At 37.8% G+C, this 21,918-nt stretch overlaps 1 protein-coding gene across 1 annotated transcript; it reads left to right on the plus strand.

Moving 5' to 3' along the window:
- The first annotated feature begins 8,224 nt into the window (after positions 1 to 8,224).
- On the plus strand, positions 8,225 to 16,418 carry LOC124170436. Its single transcript, XM_046549157.1, has 2 exons — positions 8,225 to 8,669; positions 15,913 to 16,418. The coding sequence occupies exon 2, from the start codon at positions 15,918 to 15,920 to the stop codon at positions 16,416 to 16,418; it is 501 nt and encodes a 166-aa protein (XP_046405113.1). The 5' UTR covers positions 8,225 to 8,669; positions 15,913 to 15,917.
- The last annotated feature ends 5,500 nt before the right edge of the window (positions 16,419 to 21,918 follow it).

Raw genomic sequence — 21,918 nt, forward strand, 5'->3', positions numbered from 1 at the left:
AAGCTGTCGGTTGCCATTATTTCTCTCTAGTTGCTAGGAGCAAAAGACGAGTGGTGAGCGTGGGTTTTGGCATGAAAAGATTGATGACATAAATATTTTCCCGGTACTTCGACAGTTGTTAACGGCAAGAATTAATCGAAATTAAGGTGAAGGGGAGAACGAGGTCGGTGGTGGTGACTGCAGTCAAAATTGGAGGTAAGCGTTTTAACTTCTCTGATGTCATGTTTATTCCTTCCAAGATTAGCCACGAGAACGTTGACATTGAATTCGTGTTTTAACCCAGGCAGGTTTAAGGATTTCGAGCTCCTTTTTCAGGGGTCATGCCGCCAATGACTAGTTCTTCTTTCAATGCCTTGGCAACTGCCGTCCACTTTTCCTGCCTCATGGATACCACAGACTAGGAGAATACACCGACCCAAGGTGCGTATAATAGGCACGCACGCACCTTAACACCGTCCGTTAGCCATCCTGCGGAGGAATAACGGGCTCGGTGAGCTCGAGCGGGCTTTAGTTATTAGTTACTGCTGATAGTTTTAGAAGCTTGCGTGGTTTTTGTTTGGAGTTCACACATAACCTAAGTAACGAGTGATCGCTTTGTTTTTCATTGATCTATGTAGCAAAGCGCATGCTTCCTCAGTGACAATTTAAGTTTTGCTTTCTATAATTTGAATGCTTCACATTAATGTCCCATATACATAACTAATAAGCCAAGTAAAGGAGAGTTTTTTTAAATGTGCAATTTTGCTAATTAGATTTTGAGTTAAGTCGTTTATGTGACTCTCATCAGTCATGTTTCTTCTCTATTGCAGGAGCATCTAACTTCCATGACTTCTTTCATTTGGAATATTTTTGTATGTGCTTTTAACAGTTATTAATTTATTGATGTATTTTCATGTTCTAGAAAATTGCATCTTGAAAAATGTTGTGGTCAATGCAGTTATAACTATTCTTGATCGCAATCACCTGACCACCCTTTATTTTTTATCATGAATTCAAAATTGTGGGAGAAACCTGTTATGTGATCATCCACTGTTCGCTGGGTTGTGCAAATTGTTAATTTATTGTGTTCTATATGATTTCACATGGGAATTTTAATGGATTGGGTAGGAGAATTGTATTCAGCCAAACAATAAGGGAATTTAAGCCTGGCATACAAGGGAGAGAAATTGATTAAGTACTGTCTCTGGGCCTCTGCACATTTTTTTCCAGCAACTGTGCTGTGACTGGTACATGCCCAAGGAGGTTTCTTCGGAGACTTCTAGCCAGGCCTTTTTCAGGGCTGCCTCAATCCTTACTTGCACAAAAATGTCTGCTGGGGTGACTTGCGGACTACAGGTGAGGCAGCATACGAATCTGGTGTTTGGCCATGTGGATTTGTATCATGCTGTTGCAATGAGCCCTTCAATAGGTGGAATAGGGGACTTCATAGTCTCTACCTCGCCCGAATAAAGGCATTTTATTATTATTATAAAGACTTTTAACTCCCTCAAAACTTGTGAGTAGGGCAGAACAGAGTCGCTATAAGCCTCACAAATTAATTAGTTTCCTAAAGATATTTAGCATAAAACTTAAACTTTGCTCGATTGTTGATTTCATTTTTATATAATAACTTACGTCCTTCCATATCTTGGAGGGCACTCAGATTGGTCTTCCGACAATGATTAGTGTCCGTTCCCCCTACTCCAAGTAGTTTGATCCCACTCCAAAAAATAGGGTGTTTCCTTCATCAAAGAAAACGAAAGGCATTGATTGCGTTTCGTTACCCACCATTAGTGTATTCATAATATACAAATTATTTGGTTTTAGAAATACCGGTTTCGATGAATGGCAATGGTCCATTTTTATCCTCATTATAGAAGGGCCAGATTGGCACCCATGCGATGCCACTCCACGTGACGTCACAGGGACCTAGTTTCTATACGAGTAGATAGGAGTTATACATCGTCTAAGATTGCCAATGAATGCATGAGGCGCAGAGCTCAGGGAAACATGTCTTAATAATCACTTATTAAAACTGGCTAAGGTCGGAAAGTTTTCTTCGTTTGATAAGGTATTAATAATCCTTATTTATGGCAAGCGCTACCAGCCAGCAGGGTACTAAGCTACCTGCTAGCAGCCTGCATCGTGTCAGCGCTCAAGCCTGGCCTCAAGGTCACCTCACAGGGTGGCAGCGGGAACCAGAAATATGTTTCACGGAGAGATTTCCCGGCATTCATACTTAGCCGTCGTGTTTTAGCGAGCTTGAAAATATTCACTTTTCATATAATCGCGAAAAATAGATATCGTCATTTAAAAATCTAAATGCGTGAAATACGTACTCAAGGAGTTATAATATTTTGATTTAGACAATAAAAATATAATAGGAAACCACCCTATTGGGGTGGCACGGGTAATGCGATTGCATTACTTTCAGAATTCACCCTGCATGTCATATAACTGCTTGGATAACATAAACCTATTTAAACATGCGTAAGGTGAACTGATCGATCATATCCTCACCATACGTTGGCATCTGGTAGACCAGACCCTAGGCGATGAGAGAGCGACTCTTTGTTGTGTTTTGTTATAATGACCATTGGAAGTGTTGCCATTTTAATATTGATGTTGACTCACTCAGTAAAGGAGACTGGTAAATAAAGCAGTGGCCATCATAAATTAAATTATGGGCTGCTTCGATATCTTGCATGTATTCGTTCTAGCACTTCACCGCTTTGCACGATGTTATTTTTGTCTGCGCCATAGTAAATTCATAAGCTTGCGCAATTGTGTGCGGCGTGAAAGTGCTTAAATACCTAAACGCCATTATGATGATAAAAAAATAGTTTCATGTCTATGCTTGCCGCTATTAAAATTAATGGAAAAGTTAACGCCGTATGGTCACATTGAAGACGACAAAATATACAGTCATCGCGAACCCCGAACCCTGGTCACCTGGGTGATAGCCGTAAACGCTAAACACTACCCCACCTGCGACGTGATGCGATACCATGAAACTATACACGGCTTGTGAAAAGTACCGCATGAAAATTAATTAATTACAGCCAAACTAAGGCCCATTCAAAAGCACCACTACTAGTTCAGGGATGTGTTCACCATTCCTAAGCCCATAAAACCTACGGCACTGAAAAAGGCGGAGCAAGTCTTGTGGTCTCCCCTAGTGAGTGTTATTATGACACTATGCGTTCCGTCGTTACAAACAACGTTTTCAATTGTGATCAAACAACACCTGATAATGTTGTTTGTAATGACGAAATGTGTAGTGTCATGATAAAACTCTGTGGAAATATTGCAATGGCTAGTTTGACTAATATTAGGAACTTCCACCATATCCTGAACAACGTCATACAAGATAATTGATACCAAATAAAAAGTCTTTGGAACAGAACTTGGTTTTTGTTTCATCATTCTACCAAGTAACGCCCAAATCATTTGAGTTTAAATGAGAAGGTTTCACAAATAATGGTAAGGGTGTAAATCAATTTGGAAATGGGAAGAATTCACTCAGGCAGATGATTCTCGGCCGCCTACTGAACCCGGTTGGCTTCAGATGATGTTCGGTTGCCAATCTTGTCAGGTTTGTTAATAATGATTTTCGGTTGCCTACCAAACATGGTAGGATGTTTCAAAAAGCATATAGCCTACTGTAACCGGTTGGAAAATTTCTCAGATGCAGTTATCCATTCGTATCTCAAAGTGCATTCGTATCAATGAAAAGTAACTAAGTGAATCTTTCCTATTTCCAATTTGGTTTCCACACACACTATTATGGACGAATCTCTCAAATGTACTTATCATACATCAAGCTTAGGAGATTATACTGCACTGTACAGTGTATAGTCCGGTGAACATAAAACCACTACCAATCCATGGTATCTCATTCCAATTTTTAGTGCACAAAATTAGTAATCAAATCAAAATTTCGAAACATAGGAGAAATTGTTGGAAGAAGATATTAAAGTTAGACAGTTTTCATAATGTGTTATTGTGGCTGGCATGTGAATGTTTATATGGAGAAACACAACTTTAGCTAGTGATTTGAATACGCATGGGTCTGTCTTAAGCTGAATCATGTCAAGTTCTTTCAGGGTTGTAGTGAACTTCTTGTTCCATTGACAAGGTGCTTGTCTCAGTCCGTAAAGTGACTGGTGCAGGAGGCAGATTTTTCCTGGCTGATCAAAACCTTCTGGTACTCAGCTCACATAAATTGGTTCTTCTATATAAATGAAGGTTTAAAAATTTGTGAATGTCCACACTACTTATTCAAGTACTTGATTTGATACTGTGTACTTATTGTACTTGAATAAATACTGTAATGTCCTCAGTATTCATTCAAGTACTTGATTTGATACTGTGTACTTATTGTACTTGAATAAATACTGTGGACATTCTGCAATATAACTGCAATATGCTCCACAACATCTCACCAAACACCGTTGAATACATTTGGTTCTTCTAATTCACCATTGAGAAATGCATCTCGTGATACATGTCGTGGATGGAACCATGGATACGTGCATCTTGCGGTGACGATGAGAGGAAGCTAGCGAAGTGGACCATGACAGATGCTGCAGCTCAGCATGCGATACTAAGAACAGTGGACCAGACGGTGAAGTTACACCTTTTGACGTGCGAAACCGCAAAAGACATGTATGATACACTCCTTCGTATTTATAAGAAGATTACTGACCACAAGATGTGCTTGTTGTTACAACAATTTTATAACTATAAATATGATAATAGTAAGGACACTCATACTAATATTAGTCAACTTCAAAATGTTATTCCGTTTTAACATATTGAAATAAGGTGATTTTATGTTCTCTCAAATAATATAGCCATAAATAACTAAGAATTCAACAGAAATTACCGTAGTGAAAGGGATCTTATTACAAATCACTTGAATTGAGGTGACTTTTGTAGTTGAAGTAAGGCCAATGTACAAAACATATTATTATGCATAGATACTTACATATAATTGAGGACCTCAAAAACCAAGGAGGATAAGTGCAATTATGTAATTGCCAACAATTATCAGCTATTATCTAAAAATGTTGCACTAGTCCCCCTAGGCTTCTATGGTCCTCATTTGTTATGTACAATGAATTAGTGCATGAATTAATCTAAAAATTCTTAACACGTGAGAATACAACTCAAAGCCAATTAGCAGTAGGAACACTCTTGTATTTAAAAATTTTTACTGCAGTGACTTTTCAACAGTCTGACTGAACTATTGAATAAAAGCAAACAAACCAATGAGGTGAGAATGGGGAGGATTTTTCTGATTACAGAAAAATCTGACTCTCTGTCTTACTTTGAAATTTGATTAATTTACCCATCCTTAAATATTTATTAATTTATTTCAAAGGAAGGAAAAAATACACTTTCAGATTCAAAAGAATCCTAAGTAAGGAATAATAATGAACAGTAGTCTCCGTGTAAACTAACTCGGGATTTCCAAATTAATCAATTTTAGGGGCGTACAATCCACATTGAAATCATGTAAAACTCAAGGCCTGAAAATGTTGGGAAATTCTAAATGCCCCACTACATGCTTCAAAATTTCCATTTAAAGCTGTACGGATATGCCAAAGCAGTATCCACTACTTTGTTTGACAAATGATTTTGTGTGGGCGACCCTAAGTGTTTAGGGTAGTAAAATATTTATCCTTGTGCATTTCTGACGGAACAACCGTTTTGGTTACCAAAAATCGAAGGCACCATTTTTTTACTACCTCCTTTAGACAAGTTTCATTTGAGATTTGAAGTTATAGTTTTCACATTTATGTTGACAAATAGATGAGATTCGCTTGTCTAGCAATCTATTTCTTCCCACTATAATATCTCCCTTGATAAATGCAGTTATACTGATAGAATAATTCATTTTCCCCCAGCATCAATAAGGACATTGGTATTTACTTCCTAACCATAAATACCAAGGGCAGGAAACAGTAATCTCATCTTCTGCAATCCATCACTAAGTAAACCATATTATGAATGCACTAGATAATAAAATGGAAGTTGCTGCAGTATTCTTCGATTTCTCAAATCTTTTAATCTTGTGGACCGCCAACTGCTACTCTATAAACTTGACTTGATGGGTTTTTGTGTCATAGCTAATTTTGATTGAATCCTACTTGCCGGACCAAATTCAATTTGTCGTTACCTCAGGAAATGGTGTAACTTTCATTTGTCTGGGTACAGGCCAAAAGGAAGGAGTTCCATTCATCTCTTTCCCTGCGCCTATCCTATCACTTTCAGACATAAATGATCATATAAATAGTTTTCTACAAATAAATGGTTCCAATCCATTCCCTATGCTGTTGGCACCAATATTGTTCTCACAGCAACAGTACTTTTGGAGAATTGATAGAAAAATGCAAAAAGTGAGTCATAATTTCTCTACCCATCTCATTGAATACATTGGAGTTCCTCGTCTAAGACATTAGCCATTTTTAGAGATCAAAAAAGAGGCATTTAGGCTATGAACTTTTTGAAAACATGATGCCTTTTACTGTCCTCTGTTCAAAAAGTTGGTTGAATTACCACTGCCGTGCAAAAATTAGAGGATTTGATACTCGTCTTTGTCTTTACGTAATGTTTATTTTATTTAAGCTGGTAGCAAAAACTGTAACTACTGTTTTTGCTAATATTTCTCATATCTCGCTCACTAAGGGTGAGGCCTTGAGACAAAGTTTCATTACAATTCCCTAAAAGACAGAGAAAAGAATGTCACATAAGACACAAAGAAATAATATCTCCTTCATCTTACACAGAAAACAGTATGTTTATACATGTCTTGAAAGGTATTCCCATCGTTGATTGTTAAAAGAAATCAGGCCGTTATATATACCAAATAATTTTGTAATGTGTGCTACGAATGTTGGCTATGTTGTGTAATCTGACTGATGTGTTCCATTGAATAATGGTGCATAAGTAATTAAACCGACTAAATGAGTAACAGGGAAAGTTACTTTTCAAAAAACCATGCGATACAACTTTGTGAAAACATCAGGAGAGGTACAGGCTAATGTTTGGTCAGAGAAATGCAACTTGTTAAACAAAACGAAACACAGAAATACCCACTGTTTAGACTGCACAGTACTGGCGAATCACCAATATATATATTAACTTTTTCAATACCTTCTTCCTAAAATGTCAGATGCTGACATTTATCATGCAAGGGGCCAAAAGATTTCCATTCGAGTTCTTCCGTTGAGCACTTCCATTAAAGCTGCAAAACTGCTTTATGAGTTGAACGAAGTCTGCAGTCACAATCACACCTTAATCAATCCACCCTGCATTGGACAGTAAAAATAACATTGATGTCTCCCTTACTACATTTATCTATTTAAAGTTTCTCAAATCTGCATGAAATCATACTCGCCTATAACCCAACAAAAGAGTCCAAATGGAGAAGGCAGTGATCAAAAGAATACATGGGTTCCCTTTCATTTTCTCTCTTTACCTAGGATTAAGAGCAGAGGTGGATATCTTGGGGAAGAGAACGATATTCCCAGTGAGTCTTCTACTCAGATTCACAGTCTCCTCATCGTGGGTCTATTTTCCAACCCTTGTAATAGGTAGCCACACCACCAACAGTCATATACAACAAATTTATATTTAATGACGGTTATTTACATAATAATGACAATTTTAAAGTATTTGCTAATGTTTACACCTCTTCTTTACTGTCATATTCCATGAATTCAACATGTTAACATGTTTCGTGGGCACTTCAGGAGATGTGGAGGGTCATCGATGGCGAACATTGTTTCACCTGCAAATCTGAAATAAAGATAGGATATCTTTGCCAAAGTTTTGGGGGAATAGGAAGGGCTATCTTCAAAGGGATTACTCATCACGCCAGCTTCCCTAATATAAGGGTACTCCCGTGGAAAAATACCATATAGTAAATGAATGTCCCTCGCATGGAAGAAAATAATGACCTAATAGTACTCAAGTCCCCACCCTGTGCACTTGCATTTACCCCGTCATAACACCATTTACAGCACATATACAGTATGACACTAATGAAAAAAATCCACGGATTCTCCAAGAACATAAAAATACTATACGCTAAGTACGATATGTCACATCAAAACAGATTGTTTCATTAATTTTGAAATTGAATTGGAGGAACAGGCACATACAGCGAAACCACCGTACTCGCCTACCGCCTTTGAGTGCATTAATGGCCAACTTATACTACAAATACTTACAATTGTTAATTCCGGGGAAATGAATGCAATTTGATAGGGCTATCAGGAGTATTTAGCGCGCCATATCCGCTAGCATGACAACGTTGAGACGAAGGCATGTTTACACGGATTAAACGATTCCAAACGGTTTGTTGTCGTCTGCCAGTAACCGCCGATTGGCTGTTATCCTGACGTCACGCGATTGCCACGCCACAGAGGCCGGGGTAGACGCGGAAAGCTCAACCTCTCTTCGCAGTGAATCGTAAATTTCTCCCCTTCTCGTGGCGCGGCATTTAGGCGTGTGGACGACATTACAACGTCTACAACTGATCACAACATCGCTACTCTAGTGGCGGTCAGAGCGAGGACAGGGTCAACAGTTTTCGTGTATGGTGTGGAGATAAAGTGCGCATGCTTTTTTCCCTGGAGAGCCAGGATAAAGAGATTGTTATTGTTTTGGCATTACTTTCGGTAAGTGTTTCATTACTTCTATTCTTTGTTGTCACATAAAAACATTCAGACAGTTCTGTATCACTCCACTCGTTTCTTTAATGTATTCATTAATTACGCGATCCCTGCCTAGATCTCAACAGTGGGATAATAAGTCCTGTTAACTACATATTGTTTAAAAGTTGGTGCTATAACAATGCATATTAAGGATGCAACGTTAGATTGCATGTTATGTAGGGTCGCATACCCGGTTATCCAACCTTCAGTGATGCGTAACATGACGGATGCGACTCATAGACGACACTGAAATTGCTCACTTTACAAAGTCTCTCATTACGGTCAAGTGAGACTTAGCTAAAGTTCGTTTAATAGCCATTGCAAAGATCTCACTTTTTAATGTGGCTCTTAAGCTGCCAAAATCTCGATCAGGCCTTGAAAATTTGAGTGTTGGCGGTGAACACTGCGAAAAAAGTGAAAAAGAAGTTGACACACGATATTATATGCGTTCTTGTTTACATGGTTCTGGCGACTGGGATTCCGTGTTGTATTTTGTTAAGCTTTTATTAAGCTGCATTTTTTCTTTCTCTCTTACTGTGTACTAATGTAGAGGAATACTGCGTTATTGGAAGATTTGGTAAATTTTTACAAGAGGTACAATCCGGATTTCGCCTTCAAACCTTCACTTTCCTGTAGTATTTTTGCCTCCTGATTAACGTGGTGACATTCATTCCTGGCGGAAATTAATAGTTTTCGAGATATTTTAACTTTTATGGATAGCGATTTTCGGGTTCTGCGCATGCGCGGCCATATTGGAATGGCGGTAATGCCCCGTTCACATTACGATCGTCCGAGCCGTCGTCCTAACGATAGTTGACCGAACTAGCCGTGTGAATGCAAGTTCTGACTATAGTTGACGTAGTTCCGAACGTTGCCACTTTACTATGGTTAGGCGCTGGGAGACCGGAAACGGAAGCAACAAGAGAAGGACGAAAAGCTCGTTAAGCTCTATTATTTTCATGGATTTGTCCTAGGAAGGAAGAATATGAGCGGAAGAAAAATTATTCGGTAAATACACGTTGAAAACAGTAACATCTTGTCAATGCAAACTTCAACAGCTTTGCTAATCATCAATTTCCCGTTCACTTTAGATGTCAGCACTAGAGAGCAGCACAGGTTTCAACCATCGTAATGTGAATGCACGATAGTTACGACGACGGCTCGGACGATCGTAATGTGAACGAGGCATAAATGAGTTTCACGGAACATGTTTGAAATTGTAAACAAGAGAAAAATATCCCTAGTGACGGTCCAATGCATAACAAAGTGGGAGGTAGAAGTGGATAAATCACTTTCTGGGCACATGTACGGGCTGGTCAACTAGAAAAAAATATCCTTCGAGCTGGTCCAGTTGGTAAAGTGGGTAAATCACTTTCCGGGCACATGTACGAGTTGGTCAACTAGAAAAAAATATCCTTCGAGCTGGTCTAGTTGGTAAAGTGGGTAAATCACTTTCCGGGCACATATACGAGTTGGTCAACTAGAAAAAAATATCCTTCGAGCTGGTCCAGTTGGTAGGGTGGGAGGTAGAAGTGGGTAAAATGTGCTTACCTTCCAGTGCTTATGGTTGCCCAGATGTCCCAGGCAGGTCTTCCTCAGTGGGTAAACTTTAAATTTGGCGGCATGGTAATGTTTGCGCATGCGCAGAAGGTGAAGTGCGCAAAGTAAAGGGTGAGTAAGTGAAGATCGTAAATGGCGGCGCATGCGCAGAACCCGAAAATCGCTATCCATAAAAGTTAAAATATCTCGAAAACTATTAATTTCCGCCAGGAATGAATGTCACCACGTTAATCAGGAGGCAAAAATACTACAGGAAAGTGAAGGTTTGAAGGCGAAATCCGGATTTTACCTCTTGTAAAATAATACCGAAGCTTTTCCCCAATAGCTTTTTTGCACGTAAATGAACTGAGTTGTCTGAATAAAAGCTCACTTATAATTATCTTGATCGTGTATTGGTAATGCCCTTCGATGTTTCCAGGGAAGTAAAAGTTTAAATGCTGATATTTTCACGTTATTTTATGATCATCTTCTATGATTAACGGCACACGGTTGTTTGGACTACATGTTAGGCGAAGTTTGATGGTATACGTTCAGTGATGGTGAATGAAATTCTCTCGCGTTAACTTGAAACTGTACCAATTAATTAGAATATTTACCAATCAGTGGTTGTCTCTGGTGGATCCATATTTTGATGGAGGTATGGGTGTGTATTGAATTCTTTTGTGCTTACCAATATTTTAATTCTTGGAATGTTGGTTTAAGGGGTTATCTATGCTAGAAGAATGGACAGTCAAGTATACCTACCTATGTCATCAAAACCAATGAATATAAGATGAAACGCAATGAAACATGTTGAATGTGAGAATAGATTTATATCAATATAAATATCTCAATGTCTGCTTCAAATGATGCCTCGGCATATGTGAATACATAACCCGAGTATCCATTCACGAATTTTGTAGTGAAAAATGTCAATGAAGTCTGTGATGCTTTGTAAATAAAATTTCATAACAATCCTACATCCTCGAGAAAATATTGTTTTTCTGCAAATAATGTTATTATGAAGGAAAGTATGTTTTACTTTTTATCACTGCCTTTCATGAGGAGATCATCATTGTATAAACATTCAAATGCAGAGTCAAAAAAACGAAACAGAAACCGTCTAGTTTCAAAATGACAGAAACATGATAAACGTGATATGGAGTCATACGGAAATAGTACATTATGCAATTATGGAATGAAAACGCTTAAAATGCAATACAACGTATTAGAAACTATAAGTATTTGGTTGGCCAAGCGACATGAAAATCAAGTATTTCCTTACGAAGACCATTTACGCCACTTTTGCTATCATATTCAAGTATCTTTGAGGGAAATTTTAGAGTATAACACATAAATAACCTAAATACTTAACGATTAGCTTGTATTCAAAATCAACATAAATTATGCCAACCAGTCAACCACTTAACTCTGTTGTAATTATCACATAATCATAAAATTTTCCTTGGTGGTATAATGTTCGATAGAGTTCAACTTCAAAATTTAAGTAATGGGTCATCTCCATCAATACCAACTCGATGTATTTTCACGGAAAAGACGTATATTAAGTGTCTGGCTATTTCATGAAACGCGCCAGTCTGCTGCTGTGTCCTCTCCAAAAAATTAATTCCTATTAATTTCCGTAACCCAAATATCTTCTTATTTTAACTTATAATACAGCCGGTGTAGTCATATTTATTCATCCGTGAAGGACACTTTCGCCCATAAGTCAACTCAGGTTGGGCACTTTAGATTACAGTGACAATTCGGCCATTTTCTTCTAAAGTGGCGTTTATGAAACGGAAAAAGCAGACTTTAGCTCAGCAAAAGTATACTTTAGCTTAAAATGCCGTCTATCAAACGCCTCCTTACATTAGTAAAAATTGTTTAGTGAGTTAAAATGTGCGTTCTTCATCATATTCATAGGGGTACCCAGCGAGGGTTGGGGAAGGGGGGCAGCTACCCCCCGTAAAAGCTAAAATGCAGAAGAGTTATTAGAGCAAAATCAATACGGAATTGAAAGGAATGTATTCAACAAATTTTCTTTAAGCCCACGAAAAATCATATATATTTGTAAGATATGTAACAAAGTAAAACTATTTTTTCAAGGAAATAATCTCACAAATCACATGGCTTGTCCCCCCCTAGTTATGATCCTGGGTATGCCCTTGCCTGATTACATGATTCATTAAAATACGTACGGGTTAATGTCAAGATGAAAGACCGTGAGCATGAACACCAAAATGCACCATGTTACCGCCCAACTTGTGCGAATGCATGCACGGGAAATAGAACCTGTTCTAATTTGGTTCATCCATTCGTATATGTTCCGTTCCGGTCCACCAAAATCATTCACACATACGTACATTAACTTGTACGTGTTAATGTACCATGTAACAAGGCCTTAATATCCCAGACAGCACAAAATATCTGGAGCGTCTTCAGCTAATATCTATTAAATATCTCGTAATAACCTTTGTTGAAATTTTTTAAGTATCTGAATGTCTGCTTTTCTGGCATCTACATGATATCTTGAGAATATATTTTCTAGACATTCATATTAAATTTTGACCCGCTTGGCAATTGCAGGATAAGTGACTTGAATATAATCCCCAGACGGCACAGGAAGTTTTCGTACCTAAATACGAGGGTGGACAATCAAGATACAAAAATCGCGCTTAGGAAGTTACTTAGAAGGTTTTGTTTCTTTATTTCCTTTAATGACGAAAAAAGATGCAAGAGGACTGGCAAATTCATATGCATCGATAAAATTGTATCTCATCGATAAAACTGTATTCGGTCTGGGACTATTTTCTTTCGCGGGTGGTGCCATCTGGTGCCATCGTGCCATATCCTCCTAGAAAGATCACATGTATTCACAAGCTAGCACAAGCCGTTGGAGATCGCGTCGTTTACGTCACGTCTCACCACATTTCAGGGATTTTTGTGGTTAAGTTTGTGAAAAATAGAGTGTCTGGTAATGGTGAAGTTTCCCTTATTCTTTAATTTCATTCTCTGGGCTTCAGAAACGTGTTTGTGAGATATTTTTGTTAAAAATGCCTTCCGTGTGTGTAATGTCGGGATGTAATGGAAACTCCGGGACATGGCTCAAGTTTTTAGCTTTCCAAAAGATCCTGAGTTGAAGAAGAAGTGCATTTGGGCGATAAGAAGAAAACATTTCACCCCCACGAAAAACTGTGATGGTATGTACTCTTTCTCGCTGTAATTATTTGGATGTAATTTTAAGTTAGAAGTGGCTTCGGGATGTTGATGCATCAACATCCCGAACTATTCAGTACTGAAGTACTATAGTACTATTCAGTACTAAAAATGGTGATTCAAAATATTGTAGCAGCAATTCTTTTGAAAATTCTTGCATTTTAGTTGTCTTTTTTGTATTAATTCATTCGGTAAACGTGTGGTTAAAGGAGAAACTAGGAATAAGCTGCCAAGTTTATAGGATCGAATATTGCTTCTTAGCTTGCCCTATGGTGTATTACACGTCGGCTTTCATCATTTCAAATTATCTTATGCTATAGTTTAAAACAATAAAAATATCAGGCATACAAATATTTACTATATTTACGAGCCTATAGTAATTTGATTTCTCATGCAGAAATACCAAAAATTGGAAATGATTTGACCTAATAAGTTACATGGTATTTTATTATTTATTAATTTTAGGTGTGTGAGATTCACATCGCACCTTGTGATATCAGAAAATAATCTGTGGCCTTGGACGAGAAGACGAGGAGAAAATTCTTGCTGAATTGAAGTTACCCAGATTGGAGGAAGGTACCATTGCTTCACTGTTACCTGTCGCCAAGAAGACAGACATTGTGGCAGAAGTGACATATTTGTGGATGTGGATTTGATTAGTGCAAGTTGGTGCAGTGATAGTGGACGTTTATCGGAGAAAGTATTGACGATAGTTTGTATGTATCGACCAGTCCTCTTTTAAATAATTTTCTATTCGAAAGAGAATCAGAGTAATTGTTTCGCTAAATTAGATGTGGGATAGAAGAGAAAATTGGAAATATTATTGTGGTTGACAATAGAAAATACATAATATATGTATTGTATTTCTGTGGGTTTTTTCTTTCCTGCCTCTTTAAAATTTCTTGCGGTGGTGACTTCATGCAAAGTAAGTATAAAATCAGAGGTGTGATCTAAGAGATAACATGTTTTATTTTACAAGTGTTTATGCTGGTGATTTGGCAGGACTTTCATATTTTTAATAGGTTGATACATTTACTGCAGTGACCTAGAGACTTTTACTCATCCCAAATAATTTTTCAAATACTTTAGCGCCTGATATGGGTAAGTTTTAGTAGCTGAGACTGAACTATACGTTAATTTTTGCTTGCATTTTGATAAATTCGATCATACTAATAGCAGATGTGTCAGCAATCCTGTTTCATCGGCAATTTTTATTTAAAAGTTTTATTTCGTCAGGCTTTAGGGTAAGCTTTTTAATGCTCGTGGGCTATGTGATGTCTTATTTAGTGTCAAAATTAATAAGAATTTACTCTCATTAACATCTCAAGGTTTCCATGTAAGTACGAGCCACTTAAGAATTCTGGATGCAGGGGATGCGTGAATTAGCCGTGAGAATCTCATTTTTCGCAGAGTTATTTAAGTGGCCGAGTAAGTTTTGTAAGTTCTCAATGGGTAAATAATACTATATCATGAATTCTAATTACCATGAAAAACTCACAACCGACAAAAACTTTGTCGGTCGTGAGTCTTTCATGGTAATTAGAATTCATGATATGGTGTTATTTACCTATTGAGAACTTACAATTCATAATGATTCGTATCAAGGTTCTCGCTACGGTCGGTAGTTATCGATTGTGTTGCGTTCGATACATTTTTCGATCGTGCGAGTTACGATATAACTAATTTCGACCTAATCGATTGAGGTTAGCTTGAGTGCCGTGTTCCTGCGCGCTTTGTATCCAATCGTACGTGCTTAGTAGCGGACATTCACATGCTGCGTACGCGCTTCGTCGACAGGCCGCGAATGGAATGTATCCATTGACGAAAAGCGACGGAGCGGCATAGTATCCCCTTAGTCAATGGGTACTATGTACATACGAATTAGATACGGAGGGTTCTGTGCCGTCTGGGTATGTTCCGGTATAGCAAGAGTTTAGTATTCAACTGAATTGTTCTCAATTATTGGCTCTGCTTCTTTGGTATCACTGACATGGCAATGACAACATCACCTCGCTGCAACATGTCGGGTGTGACAGCCGTGAATGGTCTCCCTGACTACTTGAAGCAAACAAACTGCCTTCTGTTGCTCTCGTCCTCTGAACCCAGGGAATAACTGCAATCTTGTTGGCTGTGCATGCTCCATAATTTTTGCACAAACGTATATTGAATATTCTCCACAATTTCTTTCCCAGCGTTGAGAAATACAGTGAAGGCACACTGCTTGTAATGTATCTCCCTGACAGATGCCATATTGAAATGGTCATACAGCTAAGCTATCAGTCGGAAAAACTAGTAATTTTGCGTGCAGATCCATGGAACTTCAGATAACGCATAGGTATCTTAACGTTTCACAACAATACCATTTCTGTCGGATGAGAAAACAATAATGGTGCATTACTTCATGGGCAACCCTCATACTCATTTCATTTCTTTTTATTTCTAGGTGCAGTTGAAATGGCAGGTGCTGGCAATGCAGTGGAAACCCTTCTTGTTGAAGAGGATGTAGCACGAGATGGGGTGACAGAGCTTGAGCAAGGGGCCAGAGATTCAACGGATGAAATGCGCCACTACCTATCCAGCAAATTCGCTTCTCTGCAAGATGAGATTCACAAAGAGATCACGTCCAGGGATGTTCTGCTCCGAAAACTGGAGGAGAGCGTCACCAGATTATCTGAAGATATCGCTCCTCTGAAGGATTATGTGACGGCAAAGATGCAAGAAGAGGCGCACAGTGCAAGTTCTCAATCTTCAGGTTCACCTGAAGGTGGCGCTAGTCAGGATGGAGACCAGGAAACTGAAGAAGAGAGAAATAAGAGAGTCCAGAATAGATGTGTGGACGTGATGATGAGTCTCACAGAAATACGGATGAATAACGAAGAGAAAACTCAGAAAGTCAGAGGTTTTAACGAGAGAATATACAAAACATCCCCCTTGACTCTCCCTCTCTTATGTTAACGTTCCTGGAGAGAAATGGTGGAGTGAAAGTACTTATCGATTGTGAGTCCCACAATATCTCCAACTTAGTGAAACGATTGGTCAACCTTGATGGTGAAAAACGAGATGGAAAAGCATTTATAACGTTTGCCGACATTTTTAATACTGGGTTTACTTGGGAGGTGTGCGTGTGCAAATCGACGTAAATAAATGGGGCCAATATGTTGGCGAAACTTTTGACCCTGAAGTTTCCCTGGCTCAAAGCTTGGCACAGATAGTGATGTACTTAATCTTCAAAAACCGAGGATGTCCTTACGTTTGTGACGATGAAATGTATGAGAAACTGTATGAGAAAATTGTGCTTGAAACATCGCAGAAGAAGGACTCAGTGACCATGGATGGCTGTGTATATCATGCCTTGAGTATGAAATCATCTTTAGCGAGAGAAGTATCGTTGATTTCGGTCGTCCCAGGAATGTTGGTCAAGTACGGTTCGAAGGAAGGAATGTCGAAACTGCTGGAGCAGGTGCCTTTCCTCACGTTCTTCTTCTTGCAACATGTGATTCCGAAAATGAGGAGCTAGTGTCTGCGGTAAGTGACTTACTTGGTAAACATTATCTGAATTAAGGAATTTTTATGAAAAATCCACTTAAGAGATGTACTAATGGTAGTTAACTCTAGATTGCAACAGATTCCCTTTGATACCATTGTCGTCGGCTGATAAATTTGTGGTGCTTTACTTATTAGCAACATGTGAAGTCTTGTAAATCATAAACAAAGCTAAAAACTGATTTCCATCGAATCACAGTTTATTGATCTGTGTCTAATTCCTTGAATCAAAAACAAAGTATTTTTAAGGCATTTTAAATGTAGTTAATGCTCACAATAAAAGTTTTTAGGTTTGATATATGTAGTTACCAACCTAAACTGAAGTTGCCACATTTATGTACTATTTGTAGTAAACTGAAAGAAAAAAACTATTTTCTATCAGTATTATGGTAGAAACCTGTTCTAAGATAGCAGCATTATCTCTCTATTTGCTGAAACAAATTGTATGTAAATAGGCATATTTTTCATTCATGCAAACGACATCAGTGCCTTTACATCATGCAATATTATTGGGATCAGTATTCAAATCCACGTTTATGTTTACATATACGAGTTGACTTTTTGCATAATATTGTTTATTATCTGGTTCATGGAACACCATATTTCTCTGATTATAGTTCCCCTCAGAAAATAGTCCCCCCCCACTAATTTCCAGATTTCAGTTTCTGGAAAAATTTAAAAAATGCGTTTGAATATTGTCACCTCTTTTCTATAGTACCAAGGTCATTTGTCATGTCATGCAGTAAAACGATCCCTTTATTAAGCATTACTTATCTTTTATTCTGAATAGGATAGTTTCCTTCATCAAAGAAAACGAAATGCATTGATTGGTATTCGTTACCCACCCTTAGGGTTTTCATAATATACAAGTTATTTGGTTTTTATAAATCCCATTTTAAACGAATGGCAATGGTCAAATTTTAACCTCATTTGAAAAAGGCCAGATTGGCGCTCATGCGATTCTCTTCTACGTGACGTCACAGGGACCTAGTTTCTACACGAGAGGATAGGAGTTTTACATTGTCTGAGATTACTTATGCATGCATGAGGCACAGAGCTCAGGGAAACATTTCTTAATAATCACACATTAAAAATACCTAAATTCGGAAAGTTTCCTTTGTTTGATAGGGGAATAATAATCCTTATTTAAGCCAAGCGCTACCAGCCAGCAGGGTACTCAGATACCTGCTAGCATCCTGCGTCGTATCAGCACTCAAAGCTTCGCCTCAAGGTCACCTCACAGGGCGGCAGCGGGAACCAGAAATACGTCACACGGACTTTTCCCATCACTCCTACTTAAAGACATCGCGTTTTCGCTCGCTGGAAAATTTTCATTTTTCATTTAATCGGGAAAAATAAATATCGTCATTCGAAAATCTAAGAGCGTGAAATGCGCACTCCAGGAGTAATAATCTTTCGATTTAGGTAATAACAAAATAATAGGAAAAATAATAACCCCATTCCTGCTATAAAGCAAAGTAGTTATTCAAATTTCTCCTGGGTACCTGCAATCTAACGCATGCACTTTTATGACAATTATGTAGTTAATAATAGGCACAATAAGTGAATGAGAAAGTGTTATTGTGAATCGCGTTACCTTTTAATGAAGATTACCTTCCAACTAAACTGGTATCCTTGCGTCTAATATTTTTTCACGAAAGAAGACTGATCCGTGAGAATAATTAAACCAACACCTGCTCCATTCCCCTTGCGAGAACACTTAAAATATAAATCCAAATGCTACTCACAAGGAGAGACCACAAGACTTGCTCCACCTTTTTCAGTGCCGTATTTTTTATGAACTTCGGAATGTTGAACACATCCCTGAACTAGTGGTGGTTCCATTGAATGGGCCTTAGTTCGGCTGTAAGTAATTAATTTTCATGCGGTACTTTTCACAAGCCGAATGTAGTTCCATGATATCAGGTGGAATAGTGGTCAGCGTTTCATCCAGGGGACCTGGGTTCGTGGATTCGTGATGGCGGTACATTTTGTTGTCTTCATTGTAATCATTCGGCGTCAACTTTTTATTAATTTGAATTGCGACAAGCACAGACAATTTGGCTACATCTGTTTTTTGTCCTTGTTTCAACAGGTGTGAAGAATGTGCCTTCAACAAAACCTCGGAGATGAGTGCCTTGAAGTTATTGTTCTTGTTCCTGAAATTCATTGTCTCGAAGAAGGGATTCGTATTTTATTCCACGTCAGTCATTTTGGTGAACCGGGAGTTGAACAGTGACTATGGCCAACATACATCAATGCCTTCGCAATTGTTACCCAATTGGTGCTTTATTCAAAGCCTTTATATGAAAATTTGGATATTATTGTTATAGTTTGTTTATTATTGCTATTATAACATACCATTTTAATTTTTTAATGCCTTTACCACAAATCGCACAACTGCTCAGATGCAATGCTTGTACGATAATATCCGCATTCTGAAAATATAATCATTAATTCATTACTTCAGGTGTTACACTAATAAAAAGAACATATATTTTTTCTTGGTAACACCTGCATACTGTATTTATCCTAACCTATAATGGCAGAAAAAAAATGATTGGGAATTTAATTTTTTTAAAGAATGTAGTACATTCAGAGTATATTTTATACTAATTGTTAATTCTCCTATTTTATGAAAGTGTTTTACATTCTCCGGCAAAGAGATCCAATGTCTAGGTACTTAATTTTGACAATGATGTATTGTAATGTTAATTTGTTTGATGCGATTTATTCATTACAATTTGTTTGATGGTTTCACATACAATACGGATCTTACAAGATCCATATTTTTACAAATACATTGTACAGTGATTTAGTTTTCTTTTATTGCCATTATTTATCAATTTAGCCCTGAAGCCATATATTTTTTTGCTATTTCTGTCTTTCGTCGCTGAGAAGAAAGACAATATCAGTTGGTTGATAAATATATTATTCAAACCTGTTGCCAACAATAACGGATGTTGTTATATTATGTAAACCTTAATGATTTTGTTATTTGATTCTTATAAATGAAGTGATATATTCTTACTTATTCTTGCATAAATACCTATGATTTCTATCCAAACAAAATCAGTTGGTTAGCAGCAGAGGTAAATGTTTAACAAGAATATTTCTGGGTGGAAAATGTGATGAGATATGCTAAGAACGGCGTATTTTTCGCAATAAAATTTTCATATGTCAAATGTTTTTTTTTTAATGTTACGAAAGAGGGTCTTCAAATCTGCCCCTGAGTATTGTTGTCACACCACCGCGTAATCAACGCTTTGCGTGCCATGGACGTAATATTACGTCCTGCTAATCCTTCTGAGGATTGCCATGGACGGAAATATTACGTCTTTCCATTCAATTGGCTTTTTATGCGTGAAGCCGTAATATTTCGCCCGTGGTACTTTTCCAGTTTACTCCTTAGGGGTCCTGTTTTTTTTTTCAAAAAATCGACTGCTCGATGGAAAAAGAGTTCACTTTATGTCTTGAGGACGAAAAGTCCTCTGCAGCTACCGGCATCCTCATCTTTGGCCACTTGGTGTGAAAATTCTTTGGGCCAATGGATCGTTCGTTGAAGGTGCATTGACCCTTTTTGTCATCCAGGATTTATAATGCTTTTCTTGGAACAATGCTCTTTTATGATTTCCATGCTTTATATTGTTCAAATTAAGCGTATTTAAAAAAATTATTATGCATGCTATGGCGGTACATCATATGTTGCAACTTTTTTATTTAAAAAAAACAGTAGGTTTTCATTGTTAAATTATATATTTAAAAATTATCAATATATGTTTTTCAACTCATTCATAAAGAAGAGCAAAGTCCATTTTTATTGAAATGCACGTCGGAATAAATATATTTTTCATGCTACTGTTTTAAAAATGTACGAATATAGTAAAAAATGGCTGGATTTTTCAGCAGGGCTTTAAATTTAGCAGCTGGCACTCAAAGTGTTAAATGGATTTATGTAGCAGTCCACACGCATCATTGACGGACAAATTTATCCGAGTTTAACGGGGAATTACGACATAAGTAGGTGTACTAACCGAAATTTATACACAATTTCAGGTGATATATGTTGTTCACGACTTTCGAACGATATTCCTCACAATGAAAACGTTATACTTCAAATTAGAGATGGGTCGAATAGAAGATTTCTCAAACTCGAATATTCGAATCAATGCTCGAATACCTCGAATGCTAGAATTGCACAAAGCATATTAAACGCACGATTTTTTCTTCTATTTCCCTTGTTGGATGTATTAGTAAAAAGATGAAAGCTCGATCTATCGTTTTCGGGGGGACGAAAAAAAACGATGGATGCGGAAATGTTCGACCTATACAGCAGGAAACCCAGGATTTTAAATCGCGTAATTGAGATTTCCTTTAAAGGATTCAAACAGGAATTTAGTTGATTATTGGATTATTTTAATTTCATGGAAACAATTTGGGCATATAGGTAGTTGATTCAACTAACATCTCTTTCAAATATCCTAATAGATGACTCATGCAGCGGTTGACCTCCAGAAATGGGGAACTTTGAAGCAGGAAGGCTGTAAAAGGTCAGTGGGAGAGAAAAAGAGGGGCGGAAAACACGTTTCTATAGTTATAGTTCATCTTGATATTTTTTTCGAAGCCTTCGAAATATGATCGTTGCGCGAGCTGGGACTTTTTTCAGTTTGGAGAAGAGGAAAGCTTCAGAGGGGGGGGGGCTGGTACTGAATAGAGGGGGATAGATGATCTTGGGAAACGCGCTAATGTAACTATCCCACGGCACTGAGCTTCTCTCTACGGTAGTTCCATTTCCATCTCTTTCAAATATCCTAAGGGGACGCACCACCTCGCAAAAAATATGATTGCATGCCGTCTCGGCATTTACACTGCCACGATGGATTTCTGTCTGATGTATACATCTTTATTTACG

This window comes from Ischnura elegans, chromosome 13 (assembly GCF_921293095.1).
Source record: "Ischnura elegans chromosome 13, ioIscEleg1.1, whole genome shotgun sequence".
NCBI classification, from domain to species: Eukaryota; Metazoa; Arthropoda; class Insecta; order Odonata; family Coenagrionidae; genus Ischnura; species Ischnura elegans.

Coding starts and splice junctions, on each gene's coding strand:
- LOC124170436 (XM_046549157.1), top strand. CDS start 15,918: ATGGCAGGTGCTGGCAATGCAGTGGAAACCCTTCTTGTTGAAGAGGAT.